Source organism: Macadamia integrifolia, chromosome 8 (genome assembly GCF_013358625.1).
Source record: "Macadamia integrifolia cultivar HAES 741 chromosome 8, SCU_Mint_v3, whole genome shotgun sequence".
NCBI classification, from domain to species: domain Eukaryota; kingdom Viridiplantae; phylum Streptophyta; class Magnoliopsida; order Proteales; family Proteaceae; genus Macadamia; species Macadamia integrifolia.
The window spans coordinates 15,528,762-15,546,136 of record NC_056564.1 but is presented as its reverse complement, the minus strand read 5'-3'; the positions used below and the strand labels follow the sequence as shown (position 1 = coordinate 15,546,136).

The following is a 17,375-nucleotide window of genomic DNA, read 5'->3' as shown; positions in this document are numbered from 1 at the left end:
GGGGGAGCTAGACCAGGCTAGCAAAACAACAAAAGAACCAAAAATTACAACCAAACAAGATCCAAAACAGGATCAGCCCAATAAAATCCTAGCATAACCCAAAAGAAAAGGGGAGGTTGCAACAAGGAGGGGGGCTAAGTACAGGGAATGGTGTCAATATGAAGGTTCCAGGAGGCAATGATATGACTGTTCCAAGTGAAACTGGGAATAGGCTATGGGGAAGGGACTGGATTTTGGAGTTTACATCAAAGGAGATGGCTTTCCAAATCTTGCCTAGGGAGCGGGAGTTGGAAGACCATTTGCTTATGTTTCGCTCCATCCAGATATGATTTATGGTAGCAAAAAAAGCTAGCTTCCCAATAGTGTCCCAAATATAGGATCCTGAAAAGGTCATGTCAATCCAAATCCATTCTCTATCAAAAGGAAGAATAGGCCTCAAGGAAGGCCAACATTCGGAGAGGACCAATTTCTAGATGGAGTTGGAAAAGGGGCAAGAGAAGAAGAGGGAGATGTCCTCAGAGCCATGAGGACAAAGGCAGTAGGAAGGGGGAACAGTAGCAGGATGACTAAATAATTCATTACCTAGGAAGGAAGAAAATACAAAGGGGAAGAGAGGGGGGAAGGCTTAAGCCAACAAGGAAAAGCCAACCCTGGGGAACCTAAATTAGCACAATCAAAAGCAAAACACAATCCCAAAAGGATCAACCACCGAAACCAACAAAAATAAGGGGGGGGGGGGGGGGGAGCCAGCTCCATCAGGTGGGATGGATGAGATCTACTTGAAGATTCCAAGAGGATATGATGTGAGAGTTTTTGGGGAGCTACGAACAAGGCGAGAGAGAAGGCCATGTAGTGTATGGGATTTGGAAGTAACATCAAAATAGACAGCTTTGCAAATCTTGTCTAGAGAGTAGGATTTGGGGGTCCATCTACGAATGTTACACTCCATCCAGAGGTGGTTTATGGTAGCATAGAAAGTCAATTTGCCAATTGAGTCACAAATGGAAGGGCCCGAGCAGGTCATGTCCACCCAAATCCACTCTCTGTCAAAGCAGAGAATAGACCTTCTGGTAAGGGCAACAGTAGGGGAGGACAGTCTTTTAGATTAGGGAGAAGGGGCAAGAGAAGAATAGGTGGTGAATATCCTCAATCCCAGAGGGATAGAGGCAGTAGGAAGGATTGGTAGGAATGTGATGGTGGATGAGGAAGGATTAGGTTGGAAGACAGTTGGACAAGCAACGCCATAAAGTGAAGCAATAGCGAGGAATATGACCCTTAAACTATACCAACCTATACCACGGCACCACCGGGGAAAGATCATGAACATAGGACCAAGCAGAGGCAGAGGAGAAAATCCCATTGGAAGAGGGGGTCCAACTGCATTTATCATCCATTTCTTAATTTGATTTTTTTCTGATTTCTGGAATTTTTCCATTCCAGAATTTGTATTTTCAAATTACCTTTTTAATCCAGTCGTTAACTTTTGATCATATTTGGAGAGTTACTAAAGCTACTCTAGAGGAGGTTAAAATCTGAATTTGGGAAGCATCTGACCAATGGATTGAGAATAAATTCAGATTTACTAAACTCTGGAAATTTTATCATAACTAGGAATTTTTCTAATTACTCCTATGTTACTCAACCGATCATTCTCGTCTTCTAAAGGGTGATAACACGTGTTGTGGGGAGATTGATTCCTAGAGTTTGACCTCCGTCTGAGAGGGTTGACTTTTTAAGATGACTTTTTACTTTTGGGGAGAAGTGAGATATTAAATTAGTTTTCAAACTAGGAGATAATGGAAAGTGTTGCAGGTTGTGATTAATTAGGTATGAAGTAGGACACATGCAGATTGAGGTAAGTGGATTATACAGGTGTGAGGTATGACCATGGTTTAGAGTATCTGTATGTACCGTAGCGTATCGGCATGTATCAGTATCAGTACCGATACCGATACGATTCAGGGAAAAAAATAAATACATAACGTTTCAGCTGTATCATACCATATTGGTATGTATCGGCCGATACGCACGATATTTACAGATACATACATTTGACATTTTTTTTTTTAAATCCATGAAGTATCAGTACGTATCAATGTTCGGTACGACACACTGATACGGTACGATACAAAGCTTTAAATGGCCATTTGGCTTGGTTTTTCAGATTTGTTTGAAACACAAATCTATCTTTGGGACTCCCATTTGTTCTTCCAACTTGGTGGTAGCTATTTGGGCAAAGATTCAAGCAAAGAGAAATGATTAAAGCAAGTGTTTAGTAATTTCAACTTACTAAAGTGGTATCTTAGTGGCATTCAAGTTGAAAAACATCCAATTTTTTTGGTACATCTTGTTCCAAATCTTACCTTTTTACAAATGATTCTTTATTCACAAATTGTTTTGTAAATGTAACATGTACTATTGTTATAACAACAAATTGTGAATAACAATGTAAAGAGAACTCAAGATTTGAAGGGATTTACACATTTTTTTCCCAAAAAATGAGGGTTTTAAATTTTTTTTTTTTTTTTTATTTCTTAAATCTATTCAATATTAATGATCAAAATGTGTGGAGGTTTTATATGTTGCATACAACAACCAATCTACAAGTTACACCAAAAATTTTGATTTTTCTCAAAAGTGAGCATTTTATTTATTTTTATAATTCCAAAATTTTTAAAAAAATACAAAAAAAATATATATATATATATATATTTTTTCATAAAATTCAGTTTATTCCAATTTAAAAAAAAAAAAAGTTATAATTTACTAAATCCATGAGTCATTTGAACTTAGATGCACACTTTTTCCCAAAAAAAAAAAAAAAGGAAGGTTTTCAAATTTATTTTCATTTTTTTTTCTTTGATCTATTCAATATTAATGGTCCAAAACGTATGGATTTTTTATATGTTGCATAAAAACAACCAATGTACAAGTTCCATAAACAATTTTCATTTTCCTCTGATGTGTGTATTTTTTTCTATTTTAGAATTCTGAAAAATAATGAAAAATGAAGAAAAATACCAAAAAAAAATCTATTATTTTTAGAAAATTCAGTTCAAACTAGTTTAAAGAAAAAGGCTAAAATTTAGTAAATCAATGACACCATGATTTGAACTTAGATGCACACTTTTTCCCATAAAAAGTGAGTTTCAAACTTTTCTATATTAGGAAAAATACTAAAAAGTATATTTTTTTAGAAAATTCAGTTCATTCTAGGTTTTTTTTTTTTTTTAAGGGCTATAGTTTTCTAAATGAATGACTATGATTTGAACTTGTATGCACATTTTTTTCCAAAAAAAAAAAGTGGGGGTTTCATTATGTATCTTTGTAGAAAGATGGCGCCTAAAGGACGGGCTAGGGATATTGGATGGGATTTAGCCGAGAAATTGAATGGTAATAGGATCTGGATAAAATGCAACTACTGTGAGGCCATCCACCTAGGAGGTGGAATTACTAGATACAAACATCTGGCAAGAGGGTTTTTTAATGGTGCCAAATGTACAAAGTGCCCCATGGCAGTAAGAAAAGCAATGAAGAAGCACTTAAGGGGAAGTAAAGATAAATCGAAACAGGCTCTTGAAGATGAGGACAAGTTAGTTAACCATCTAAGGGATCATGAGGATTACCAAGGACCCAATATGGAGGCAGAGGATGAAGATCAACAATTTGCACAAGCGATGCATATCTCAAGGGCATAGTTGTCACAGCGCCAAGGCGAACCAAGGCGGTGGAGGGTTGTCTAAACGCTTAGGCGAGAAGGTGCACGCCTTGAGGCGAACAAGGCAACCAATTGTTATTTTTTATTTTCCCTATTTTCTAACATTATTTAGTAAGTTATATATACTTTGTATCATAAAAAATCAAGATTAAGCAACATCAATTCATTACAGATCAACATTTAGCCATATTAAATCATAAAAAATTAACATTAAGTCATATTAAGTTATAAAAAATCAAAATTTCGAGAAATGCTCTAGTTCTATAATAAGTTTGACTGGCCAAATGATATTTTTACATGAGACTTTTTGTATCAGTTATAATATAAAACCAGCTTTCCAACAAGTCTAAGATTACTTAAATCTGAGTTGTAATAACAAAGTTATGCTCCAATCAAACTTATTTTTAAGTGCGCGAATGCTGTTAAAATCGCCTGAATAAAAATAATTTTACGGATATCAAAACAAAAAATTATTTTACCGGACTTTTGGTTTTTAGCAATGTTTTAACATGATAGAATTTATAAAATTTTCATAATTGAGAAAAACTCCAACATTTAAAAGTTGAAAATCGCCCCTATAACCAAAATCCAGTTTTTCTTCTTGGACTGGAGGGTTGACTTTTTATCCTTTTGGAATTTGATTTTTTAACAATTTTTATTGGATTCAAATAGGGGGTATTCGATTATTTATGAATAATATCTTAAGTAAATGAAATATATTTAGCATAAATAAGTGCCAAAATACAAGGCGGCATGCAGTGCAATAAGGCGACTGTCGCCTAGGCCCCAGGCAAACCGCCTGGACGCCTAGTCGTCGCCTATGCGACGCCTTGACAACTATGCTCAAGGAAGGAAGTAAGAGAAAAAGAATGGAGAGAACAACAGTTGAGAAGTCAATCCGTTAAACTAGCACGTGGTGGCCCGATTATTATTAAGCAAGGTGTTGGGCTCCTCAAGTCATCCAGTGTAGATAAGGGCAAGGGCTTGGATCCTATTATAGGTAGCGTGAAGGGCATGACTGAAAAATTTTCAAAAAGTAATAAGGGCAAGGGAAAAGGAGCTCATATATTAAAGATATGAGACATGCACCATATAAAGAGTAGGATGAAGGCCAACAAAGGATTGAAGAGAGCTTTCAACCTAAGACATTGAGCAAAAAGATTGGGAAAGCAATCTATAGGTGGTTTCACAGTTCTATGATTCCACCTCACAAAGCTAAAGGTCCATACTTCAAGGCTACGGTTAAGGAGATTCAGGCATATGAGAAAAATGTTAAGCCACCCACACTAAATGCTATTGTGAAAGAAGTGGATGAATATATTGAAGAGTTCAAATACAAGTGGCCTGAATGGGGAGTGACCATTATGCATGATGGGTGGAGTGGACATACTAAGTATGTCCATCATTAACTTCCTCCTATATTGTGATGGAAAAACAATCTTCCATAAGTCTTTCAACACATCTGAGGATATCAAGGATTCAATGTATTTGTTCAAATTAATGGATCAAGTTGTGAAGGAGATAGGGCCAGATATTGTTGTCCAGAAAGTGACCGAAAATACTATAAACTTCAAAAATGCCGGTATCTTACTTATGTTGAAGTACCCCACCCTATATTGGACACCTTGTGCAGTCCACTGTATTGTTTTGATGTTCAAGGACATTGGTGAAATGACTAAAGTGCATAAAGTGGTTTATGATGCCAAAATGATCACTAACTTCATTTACAATCACAAATGGGTGTTGGCATTGATGAGAAAGCACACGAAAGGTGACTTGGTTAGGCCCACAGCAACATGATCTGCAACGAATTATGTTGCACTTGATAGTCTTGAAAACCAGGGTTGGTTAAGTCATTCACCTCTACTGAGTGGTTCAGTAATATATATGCAAGCATTGAAATTGGAAAAAATGTTCAAGACCTAATCACCTCAACAAAGTTTTGGGAAAGGGTGCCCCAACTTATTAAGATTATTTTACCACTCTTTGTTGTTCTTAGAGCAAGATTTCGAACCAGCCTAAGTCCCTGACCTGTGCTTCATTGCTGATCCTGTTCTAGGGATCAGCTCTTCACACCTGGGAGGACACTCGACCAGCACAGGTTGATCAACAGAGGTCTGGATCTCTAGTTCTTGTAATCTCTATAAAGTTTCCTAACTGGTGGCATCAACCAAGAACCTTCAGATCTCCACAATCAGCCACCCATTCTGGCCCCCATTTTGAGGGCTTGTTGAAGACCATAAGGAGGTCACTCGACACAAGTTTGGTGGCCAACTGAGCTCTCTATCACCTGTTTCTGCAGAGCATCTTTAGTTTCCTAATTGGGAACTCTTTCTCAGATCTCCCAAACCTGAGTTCAGATTACAAAACCCTTTGGATGGTCTGTACAGCACCATAAGAGGAGCTACTGTCCAGAAGTTGAGTCCCATCAGAGGCCACTACAGCCAGCCACAGACTCCCTCCTACTCAGCCTAAATTTTGTGAGTTCTTTTGGTCTGCTGATCTGTAAATCAGATCTAATATTTAGGTTGGAGTGTTATTTTGGGGTGGATTTGCCTTAGGGTGAACCTACCTTACATTGCTGGTGCTTCACAGAAATATTATAATACAGCATCACGTGGAGATTTGCAGTGGATCAGTGAGTTGAATCTGTTTTCTAGGAAGAATCTGCATGGCTGAGAGGTTAAGGAGGTGGTGATATATTGAATCTAATCAACAGTTCATCAATGTATGTTCTTACACCGGACCGAAGGATTTGGAAAACGGAATCAGGGGAATGTTCTCTGTTTGGGCCTATTATGGCTCCTCGTGTGTTCAGGATCCTGATCATCTATTAAAGTAGTAATTTGGAAGTCTAAAGCTCCCCTAGGGTAGTCTTTGGATTTCTTTCTTTCTTAACGAAGTCTTAACCATATAAAATTTTCTGTTGAGAGGACTTAAGTTGGCTAATCGATGTGCCCCAATTTATATGTGACGAGAACTTTACAGGCCACCTCTTTCCCCACTGTGAAGTTCCGGTTGCAACTGCATATTCTGTTTTATAATTTGACATTTTTTGAATATTTCTTTATTTTAATAAAATTTTCTTCATTCTGCTATCCCAATGCACAACAAAGAAGGTTAAGGCAAAGCAGAGTGTTGTTCTCTCTTGATTTATCCTCTGTAATCTTGTTGTATCTTCTCCTTTCACTTTGCTCATGTAATACATTATAAATGGACTTCATTGTTTCTCTTTTTATGTCACACTTGCAACACAGTTTGACTTTAATTACAGTTCAGTCCTCAAGAGTTGAGTTCAAAGGTTAAGCTGCCCGTCTTGCGGTGAGTCGGTGACACTTGGTACTTGGCTCAGAGCCAGAAAATAGTGCCAGGCCTCGTTTGTCAAAATACTGTCCATATGCTGTAGGTATGTCTTAATTGTCATAGTTCTGTGTATAGAAAAAATTGGGATTTCTAAATATAGAGTGCAGAAACAGGATTACCACCAATCGGTAGAGTGTTCCAGAAGAAATTTTCCTTATAGAAGCACAGTATAACCTTCAATGTTATGGCATAAAAGAAATTCAGTTCTTCATCAAACAGGTTAAAAATAAGTACCGGAAATTAGAATAATCACAGCAAAGCATAGGAAATTCCATCTTAATTCGCAGGCAAACAAGCATTGAAAACAGGGAGTATAGAAAGAAACCTTTGCCAACTGAATGAAAGCCTTCTCCCAAGCCACAGCTTTCCCATTCTCAGAGCCAGACATACCAATCTCATTGTTTACCGGATAGGTTATAATAAATGCAGAAGCCTGCCAAGAAAAACAAAATTAAAGAATAACTATACGTCCTAATCATGGGCTTTTTTTACCCTTTTAAGGTTTTTAATATTTTCCCTTTGGGGCTGTAATTTCCCTCCCCCTTCTTTTAATGCATTTACTATTCACCCAAAAAAATATATGCCCTAGTCATGTCAGCAAAGAATGAAGTATTACCTCTGAATAATTATTCCCAGAGAATCCACCTAAAGCTGTGGTTGGATCAAGTGGACCCTTAAATGCACTCATACATGTCTCTGTAGAGGTGTAATGCTGGAGACATTAAAATGCAACAGATAAATATCAACTGGCATTCTCTATCAGTCTATGACAAAGCAAGATTGCAATTCATAGAAGAACCAAATCAAGCAATCTATATGCTCAATCAAAAAAGCATGTTATTGGCATAATAACAAAAGAACATCTATTTTTGCCAGGGATGCACTGAGGCAACAGCCATTCCAACTCAAACGGCTGTCTGTCATGCGATAAAGAGTTTGATGGTGCCCAACTTCTGCTGACAAGTCATCCATGTCATTATCCAATCATGGATGAAATTTCAGACCAACCTCAGTTTTCCATTTAGGGTTGGGTCCAGTCCAGGCCTCAGCGACCATTGAAGAAATAAGGAAGAAAGGTTTATCATGGTGGTGGGTATATGGTTGGAACATGCTCCCAAAATTTGTCCCCTGGCCTACCCAAGTCATTTCCCCCTCTATCCAACAAGCAGAATTGACCAAAGGTATGCATGGAAACACTAGGTGTTTCAGCTGGAAAAGCCTCCAACAGATTCTATAAATTTATAAACACTCCCTCTCTCTCTGATCAAACTCTACTTTATACTTTCAAGACAGATGGAAACCAAGTCAAGAGGCAAAACATAGGAGAAGTAAACTAATATACTGAAAAAGAACCATAACCATAAATGTGTTGAAATTGATTCGGCAGGACCAAAGGATATGCAATGACAGCAAAGTACACCAAATTGCACTTAGAAAACCAAAAGATATGAATTTAACATTTTGTTTCTGGCTGTTTATATGACTAACGAACTATGAAAGAAATCATCAAATAATACCTGAAAGCAGTACTCAGCATGGTCAACTCCCCCGTACTCGTCATACTTCTCAGGGTCCATTTGATAATACTGTCACGGGAAGTAAGGTCCGTTAATCTTCCAAAGTAACAAACAGAAGAACAATAAAGCATGTACAGCATGATTGAAATAAGATGATTGCAGAATCATCCATAACAGATATTATACAGGAAAAGGGACCACAACTGACTCAAAATAAGAGGGGAAAATCTCTTTGACAGGACCCGGTCTAGAGAAGCTTTCCTAAATAGTCCATCACATTTGAGCCCCAAAGATGTCCGATCTTGATTACTTGAACCATTGACCAGAGCGACAACTAGGTAGCCTATATGTCAAATATAGTTAAGGAGGCAAGGCGATCGAAGGTGGTGGACGGTTGCCTACGCCCTTAGTTAACAACGTGCCCGCCTAGGCGCTCAAGTGTTATCTTTCATTTTCCCTCTTTTCTAACATTATTTAGTGTACTACACTCTATACCATCAAAAATCAACAGAAAGCAACATCAAGTCATCAAAAATCAACATTAAGCCACCTCAAGTTATCAAAAATCAACACTAAGCCACATTTAGTCATCAAAATCAACATTTAGACTTAAAAGAAATGTTCTTGTCCTATAATAAGTTTGACTAGTCAAATGATTTTATTTTTGCATGAGACTTTTTCTATTAGGTAGAGCACAAAACCAGCTTTCGAACAAATCCAAGTTGTATATACAAAGTTAAGTTCCTATCAAACTTATTTTAAGATGCGTGAATACTGTTAAAATCTCCTGAATGAAAATAAAGTTATAACAAAACAAAAGATTATTCTACACACTTTTGGTTTTTAGCAATGTTTTACTATGATAAGATTTATGGAATTCTCAGATTTAGCAAAAACCATAGCATTTGAAAGTTGAAAATTTCCCTTGCGGTCAAAAATTCAATTTTTGTTCATGAACTTGGGGGTTGATTTTTTATCCTGTTGGAATTTGATTTTTAAACTATCTTTATTGGATTCAAATATAGGGTGTTTGGTTATTTGTGAATAATATCTTAAGTAATCATTTACTTAAATGATATTTGGCATAAATGAGTGTCAAACCAAGTGCCAGGCCAGCCAAACCAAGTGCCAAACTAGCCAGGCCAGCACCCTACACTAAGGAGACAGTCGCTTTGACCAAACATAACCACTTGGATGCCAAGGTGTCACTAAGTGTCCTTGACAACTATGACATCAAATTTTGAGGCATATCCCAAATATATGGTCCACCATCTATTTTTATTTTCTATCACGCATCTTAATCCATCAAATCAAGATCACATCAATAGATAGTAGATGTGGCAATTCTACCCATTAGATAGATAGAAAACTCTGTGAATTGATGATCTGCCAAGTTTTAAGACCAAATTCAATCATTTTGTCCACCGTGCATTGGATATTTTCCTTAACTATCCAAATCTTGAACAAGATTGACCCATTGTATGTTATACATGGAGTTAGTTTTTCAGCTGAAACTTACCGTATGAGCACAATCTAAATCTCGGTCAAGCCAAAAATTTATCATTAGGTCTGCCTGAACCATGTCCGCCTAAACCATGCCCCCTTCCCCTCCGACGGCCCCTGCTGTCGGCACCCCCTCCAACTCTGGCCCTAAATCTGTAGACTCCTCCCCCTTCCTTCGCCACTTGATCCTCCTTTCCTTAGCAAGCCTTGGAACACCGTAGTCAACTCCACCCCTATTGCAACAACTGCCTCCTCCCCTTCTCCCTTGCCTCCCTCCGCCGGCCACTCCCTTGCCTTCTACCCTCCTTCCTCCCTCAAATCCTCCCCTGTCAAACTTTGCCCGCCAGGACTCCTTGACTCCGAAATCCTTCGCTGGAGCAACTACATCATCGGCTCCTTCATTGGCAGTCGTCCCCCTTTCCCTTGGTTAAAACCTCTCTCACTAAGCAATGGAAGCCTTCGAGTACTCTCTCAGCCTTTGTTCTTGAAAATGGTACCTTCATCATTGATTTCTCCTCCCCTTTGGACATATCCTTTGCATTGGACGGAGGCCCCTGGTTCGTTGGGAAGAAGCCAATCTTCCTGCAACAATGGGATCATCGCACCTCCTTCAACTGTACCACCCTTTCCTCCATTCCCTTGTGGATTTCTCTTCCAAACCTCCTTCTTCATTTTTGGTGCCCAATTGGTTTGAGCCTGATTGGATCCATCATGGGAAAGCCACTTTACTCCGACAAGAGGACTAAGATTATGGACAGATTATCCTTTGCCAGAATTTGCATTGAGGTCCAAGTAAACCAGACGCTCCCCCTCCTCTGTGACTATGATCGACGATGAAGGTCATTCCTTCACCTAAGAAGTGAGATATGACTGGAGGCCTCCATCGTGTTCTACATGCAACTGCTTCGGTCACTCTACTGCTGCTTCCTACGGAAAAAATGCTTCTTCGAAGGGTATGGATGTGCCGCCAGAGATGAATTCTTCTCTTCCGATGGATTCAAATGGCGCTAAGTTCTCAATTCAAAGAAAAAGAAAAAAAAAATAATAATGATAACAATACCAACTCTGCCATCATCTCTAGAAATCCAAGCCTCCCTGAGCTCTGTTGTCCTTCACCGGAAATCGGGACCACTGCAACCGCCTCTAAGAGAACCTTGCTTGGACTGCTAGTTACTCAAACCTGCTTGCGACCGCTGGAAAGAACCGAATCTCGGATCTCGAGAAGCTTGATGGTGATGGTTATGATCCTCCACTCTGCCTTCTTCTGGGTTGTCGCCTTCCTCCTCTGCTTGCCCTTGCTTTTCAACTGCAGCCCCTGCCTCTTCCCTACCACCCTTACTTCCTCTTCCCGAAAGTTTCCCTCTTCATGCTTCGTAGGCCATCTCATCCTCTATCCCTGGTATCTCAACTCCTTCAGCTGGCTTGCCTTTTAATTCTTTAAACTCCCCTAAACCGGGTTCATCCTTTTATCCACTTAAAAATTTTCTCCCGTTCCAACTTCTTAATACTTTCTCAAAGTTCCCCAAAGACCACCCCCTCTATCCCAGAAATCTATACAACCAACCTGGCCATCTCCTTGACCCATCTCCTCACCCGACCACCCGGCTAAACCTTGCTCCACCTCTCCTAACCCGCTTACCACAACCATCAGCACTCAACCTCCATCCACCGCTCTAGCCTTAAACCCGAACCCGTCTCCTCCCTTACCCACCACCAACTCTCTGATCCACGACGCCTCTCCTCTCCGAAACTCTGATTGCTCTAGACTGGAAGACTGATTGCCTGCCCCTCTTCATCTGAAGGCCTATTGCCTGCAATCTCTTCATCGAACACCCCAATACGCACCCCTGGGCCCCTACCCCCTAGTCTCTCCCTTGCCGACCTTGGAAGGTCTCCGCATCGCTGTCGGTCCTCCTGCCATCGCCTCTTCTTCTTCGCTGCTGGCTGTTGGGCTCCACCCCTCTACGACTTGGCCCATTTGGAACCCCACTCCTCTGGTTCCTTGGTCATGATGGAGTCCACTGTTGTCAGCCTTGCCTTGGAAGGCAATCCCTCTGCCTGTGGTTCTCTGGCCTTGGAAGGCCCCAACCGATCAAGCTCCGCCAAGATTCCAGACACTCCTTGCGCTGTGGTCATTGCCTATGGACCTTTTCCCACAAGCCCTGAACTCTTGACTGGCCAAGCCCTGGGCACCTCTCCCAATTTGCATCCCCATCAGGTTTTGGCTGCCTCAACGGCCATTCCAGCTCCCCTAACAGTCTCAACTACTTCAACTACTATCTTGGATGTTCCATTTGGCACTATGTACCGATGTCGACCAGAACCAAACAACCCATGCTAGCCCTTCCTTATCCCTTACCCCTATTTCAACTAAAACCAATTCCCATGGTCATCCTCCCTTGCTGAAACAATCAAAAAAGAAAAAAACCATCGCCCCCTCTTCCAAATCCTCCACCAGACCCAAAGTCAATCCAATCCATATTACCTCTCCTGTCATTGGATACACCCGTAGGTCCTCCCTCAGAAATTCCTCTTGGGCCTCTATTCCCCCCTGCTCTTTGGAGCAATTGCTGCCCTCTTCTCCTTGTCCCCAATGATCCCCTAGACCATTTGAAATGTTCGAGGGCTCAACTCCTCGTCCAAGCAAGCTGACATTAGAACCTGCATCCATTCCTCCCTTTCTAACTTTTGTTGCCTCCTTGAAACAAGAGTTCTTGAAGAGAATGCCCAATGTATCATCTCCTCCATTGCCCCGTCCTAGTCCCATATCACTAATTACCTTCATAGCCCTAATGGCCGAATTTGGGTCCTTTGGGACCCCAATTCCCTTCTCATTAATGCCATTTCCTCCTCCGCATAGGCTATCCACCTATCCATCTCCCACCCCACTGGACTCACATTTGCTACCTCTCAATCATCTATGCCCATAATCTAGCCCCACCCCCCCGGTAGATCTTCCCTTTGGACTGATCTCCACTCATTTAGCCCTCAACAACGGATTTAGCCCTCTATCCTTGTTAATGGTTCCCCTGTGGGGTATTTCCCTCCAGGTAGGGTCGAATTGAAAACGTCACTTTTTTAGCAGTTTCGCGATATTTTGCACATTTCAGTAGTTTCAATCAGTTTGACGAACTTTCACCAGTTTTGGGTCTTTTGACCAGCCCAACTTAGACTAGTTTCAACCAATTTTGGTAGTTTCAATCAGTTTCGACGAGTTTTGACCAGCCCATGACATGTCAAATTTTGCCCCTAGAGTACCTGGTTATGACCAAGGTTTGAAATCTCATTTCGTTTCGGCGTTTCGATGTTTCGGTGGGTTCAGAATCACCAACTCGACGAGATCTCAGTGAGTTGGCGTAGTTTTTTTATTTTTTTGGACTCGGTTTATTGTTTCGATGGTCAAAAGGCCATATTTTAACCTGAAACTTGGTGGGTAGCTTGTTTTAAGTTTAATAAACATGCTTAAAACATAAATTTGCAAAAATATTAGAATAATATTTCTTTTCTTGAAATGAAGAACTAAGGTTTCTTATGATTTATTGCTGGTGTGAAGTTCAGTTGAATCATGGATTCTCAACTCCAAACCCCCAACTCTAAACTTCTGGCTTGGCTGCTAACAGTTACCGTATGGCCTAACCTCCACCCTTCCATGGTGGTCCTCCCTGCCGAAGGTCCTCCTCCACCTACTGCTTCCTCTTGGCTCCCCACCTCTGAACCCCCTCCCGCTTCTCCCCCATTGACCTCTACCTCTCTCCATCAAAACACCTCCCCCTCCCCCTGCTTTAGCCTGGAATTCCCAACACAGCTTTTTCGTCGCTGCTCCTGTCGACGGTCTCCCTCTTCATTTCGTCCCCCCTTGCCCTATTAGAGATTCCCTGCTAGCAAAATGTCCTTCGGGCCTTCTCAATGATGACGTTTCCTGATGGTTCTCCTCCCTTGTTGGCCATTTCCTGGGCAGCCGCCCTCTCTTCAATCTGATCAAGCACTCTCTGCTGAATCAATGGAGGCCTGCAGGGACGGTAGACATCTTCTTGATAGACTATGGGTTCTTTCTATTTAAGTTCTCCCATGACAGAGATAAGGTTCGCTGCTTGGAAGGGGGCCCCTGGTTGGTGGGTCGCAAGCCTATCTTCCTCAGGTCTTGGAATAGGCAGCTCCTTCTGAATAGGGTGGACTACTCCACCATCTCCCTTTGGATTTCGCTGCCGGGGCATCCTCTGCACTTCTGGTGCGCTAAAGGGCTGAGCACCGTCGGTTCCGTGTTGGGTACCCCTATCTGCTATGACATTAGAACAAATAAAAAAGATCGTTTGGCCTATGCCCAGATATGCGTCAAAGTGTCGGCGTCAGCTGTTCTTCCTTCTTCAATCTCTGTCCAAGAAGGCGATGGCCCCTGTTTTCAACAACCAGTCCACTATGACTGGCGCCCCCCAATGCTTGCGATTCAATGTCTTTAATCACGACACGGCTGTATGCACTCTCAAAGGCCTTGTGGATGCTCCCATTGAAGTCTCCACCGCCGAGATCGATCGGTTATGTCTATAACAAAGGATCGGCCTTTTGTTACTCCCCCGGCAAGGGGAAGAGGTCGTGCAAGGCGCCGCTGTCCTACGCTGGCTTCCACCGCCACTACAAGGCTCCGGCCAGAGATTCCTTCTGAGATTTTGCCCGCTGGACAAAATCGATTCTCGATTTTGCAACCAGAAGAAGAGTTGGACCAGCAGCTTTTCCCTACCCGTGTTCCTGCCAGCGATCCTATCGGCCCCCAAGAAAATACTTCTTCGAGTGATAACCCCTCAGATACCTTGGCTCCTGACTCCGTCTCTACTGAAGATCTTGCCTCTTCTGAGGAAGCTTCCTCTGACAACAAATCCCTGGCGTCTAAGCCTCCGATCGCTGAAAGTTGCCCCTCTGCCCTACGTTGTGAAAAGGCCGTTGTGAGCGCTATCTCTGAGGAGGATCGTCCCACTTTACCTTTTAACCTCTCTGTCACCCTCTCTTTGAACCACACCCAGACTGGTCCAACTGATCCGCTGGTCGAACCATCTATTAAAGACCCATCTTCTATTCTGGAAAACGGTGACCTCCCAACATTTCGCTACACCCCAGCCTCGGCCCATCATCAAAGCCCATCGCCTCATTTCATTTCGCCCCCTCTAGCCCTGCATGCTACCCATGAGGCCCATAATCCTACTATACTTCTTCCAGGATCAAATTCTGAGAACCCTGGGGACTTCAGCTAACCCGCCTTCTTCACCTGACAGAGCTACTCCTCCAAACCGCTCTCTTGCCAAGAAGCCTCGTCAGAATCCGGGGAGAAAGCCACACTTGAAACCCCCTGTGAAGCCCAACCCCTCCGCCTCCCCTGCTCCTCCAAAAGCTCCCTCTCAGAGATCCTATCAGCGTCGCAGCAAGTCCCGCCCTCCCCTTACCACCGCCTTTACCCTCCCTGCAGAACATGAGTCGCCTCCTTCTCCCATTGCCTAAAGTCGCAGGCCCTGGTTTGGAATACTCGGGGTCCGAACTCCCCTATTAAGCAGGCCGCCACTCGCCTGTTCATCAAGGACCTCCGTCCTAGATTTTACTATTTCTTGGCAACTCACATTAAAGAAAACCAATTTTCAAAATTTACCTCCTCCATTGCCCCTAGCTGGTCGTTCCTCACCAACCATTCCCACCACCCCAATGGCAGAATTAGCATTCTCTGGGATCCCAAAATCCTCTCTATCACCATTTCTGCCATCGATCAAATCCTTCATCTTTCCATTGCTGATTCCGCCCTCAGTTTCTCCTTCTTTTTCTGTTATTTATGCCACCAACAGCATGATTGAGAGATCCTCCCTTTGGAAGATCTTCACTCGCTCGCTGGGCAAGTGGGCTCTAGGCCTTAAGGAAGTTGTGGAGACTTTAATGTTGATCGACACGCCCATGAAAAACAAGGGGGAGGGTGTCTAAATATGACTAATTTTGCATCCGTCAACGAGTGCATCGAGGATATAGCTGTGGATGACCTTCGATGGTCTGGCATTGAGTTCTCTTGGAATAACAAAAGAATGGGCTCATCCCGCATCGCTTGCAAACTTGATTGAATGCTTGTAAATGAGGCCGGGCTATCTGCCTTCCCTTCCTCCAATGCTTCTTTTAAGCCTCCATCCATCTCAGATCACAGTCCCATTTTCCTCTCAATCCATCCATACATCTCCTTTTCGCCTAAACCCTTCAAATTTTTTGACATGTGGACATCCCACTCAAATTTCCTAAAAGTTGTTGAGGAAGCTTGGCTCAAGCCTGTTCAAGCTTACTCAACCCCTCTCACTGCCTTATCCAGGAAGCTCAGAAATGCCAAGGAAGCTTTAAAGCTTTGGAATACTAACACTTTTAGCATCATCTCCTCTCTTGTCAATGATTGCAGGAACAGGTTGACCTCTATCCAGATGTGTCTTCAATTAACCAGTTGGACACTTCTCTAGTTAAGGAAGAGAAATATGTATCTGAAAACCTTTCATCTCTTATGGCCCAAAAGGAAAGTTTTTTAAGGCAAAAGGCCATTATCAATTGGTTGGAATTAGGAGACTCAAACTCCTCTTACTTTCATCGATCCTTGAAGGCCAGGAATAACTTCAACTCCATCACTAGGTTATCCAATCCGGACGATTCCCATATTACTAGAGTGGATGAGATAAAAGAGATGGTTGTCAACCATTTCAAGAGCCTGTTCAACCAGGAAGTTGCCCCCTATTGCCCATCCCCGAGGGGCTTATAAACAAATTTATCCCGGCCAATGTTGCTTCAATGCTCTGAGCCATTCCCTCTAATGATGAGATCACTGCTGCCATCCTCTCCAACAAAGCTAGCAAAGCTCCAGGGCCTGATGGATTCAATATGGGCTTCTTCACTTCTACTTGGGACATCATTAAAGAGGATCTTATAAAAGCTGTCAAGAGCTTCTTCTTCAAACCCAGCCAGATCAAGGCCATCAGCCACACGAAACCTTTGCCTTATCCCCAAGAAGGATGGTGCCGACACAATGAATGACTTCAAACCGATATCTTTATGCAATCTTCTATACAATTTTATTGCCGAGATCCTTGCCAACCGTATCAAGACTAATATTGGCCATCTTGTTAGTGACAACCAGTCTGCCTTCATCCCAGGAAGATCCATTGGAGACAACATCCTTCTTTGCCATGAAATTATCAGAGGCTTTGACAGAAAATCCCACCCTCCGGCAGCTCTCTTGAAAATTGATATTCATAAAGCTTTTGACTCTTTGA

General features: G+C 42.0%; 1 protein-coding gene across 2 annotated transcripts in view; it reads right to left on the bottom strand.

Moving 5' to 3' along the window:
* The window catches only part of LOC122086327 (NPC intracellular cholesterol transporter 1-like), a 116,804-nt gene that overhangs the window by 48,425 nt on the left and 51,004 nt on the right, over positions 1-17,375 (bottom strand). For both annotated transcript variants that reach the window (XM_042655090.1, XM_042655091.1), the window contains exons 14-16: positions 8,599-8,667; positions 7,698-7,793; positions 7,407-7,514 (exon numbers count right to left, since the gene is read on the bottom strand). In XM_042655090.1, coding sequence (XP_042511024.1) covers positions 7,407-7,514; positions 7,698-7,793; positions 8,599-8,667 — 273 coding nt within the window. The remainder of the gene's footprint in view (positions 1-7,406; positions 7,515-7,697; positions 7,794-8,598; positions 8,668-17,375) is intronic.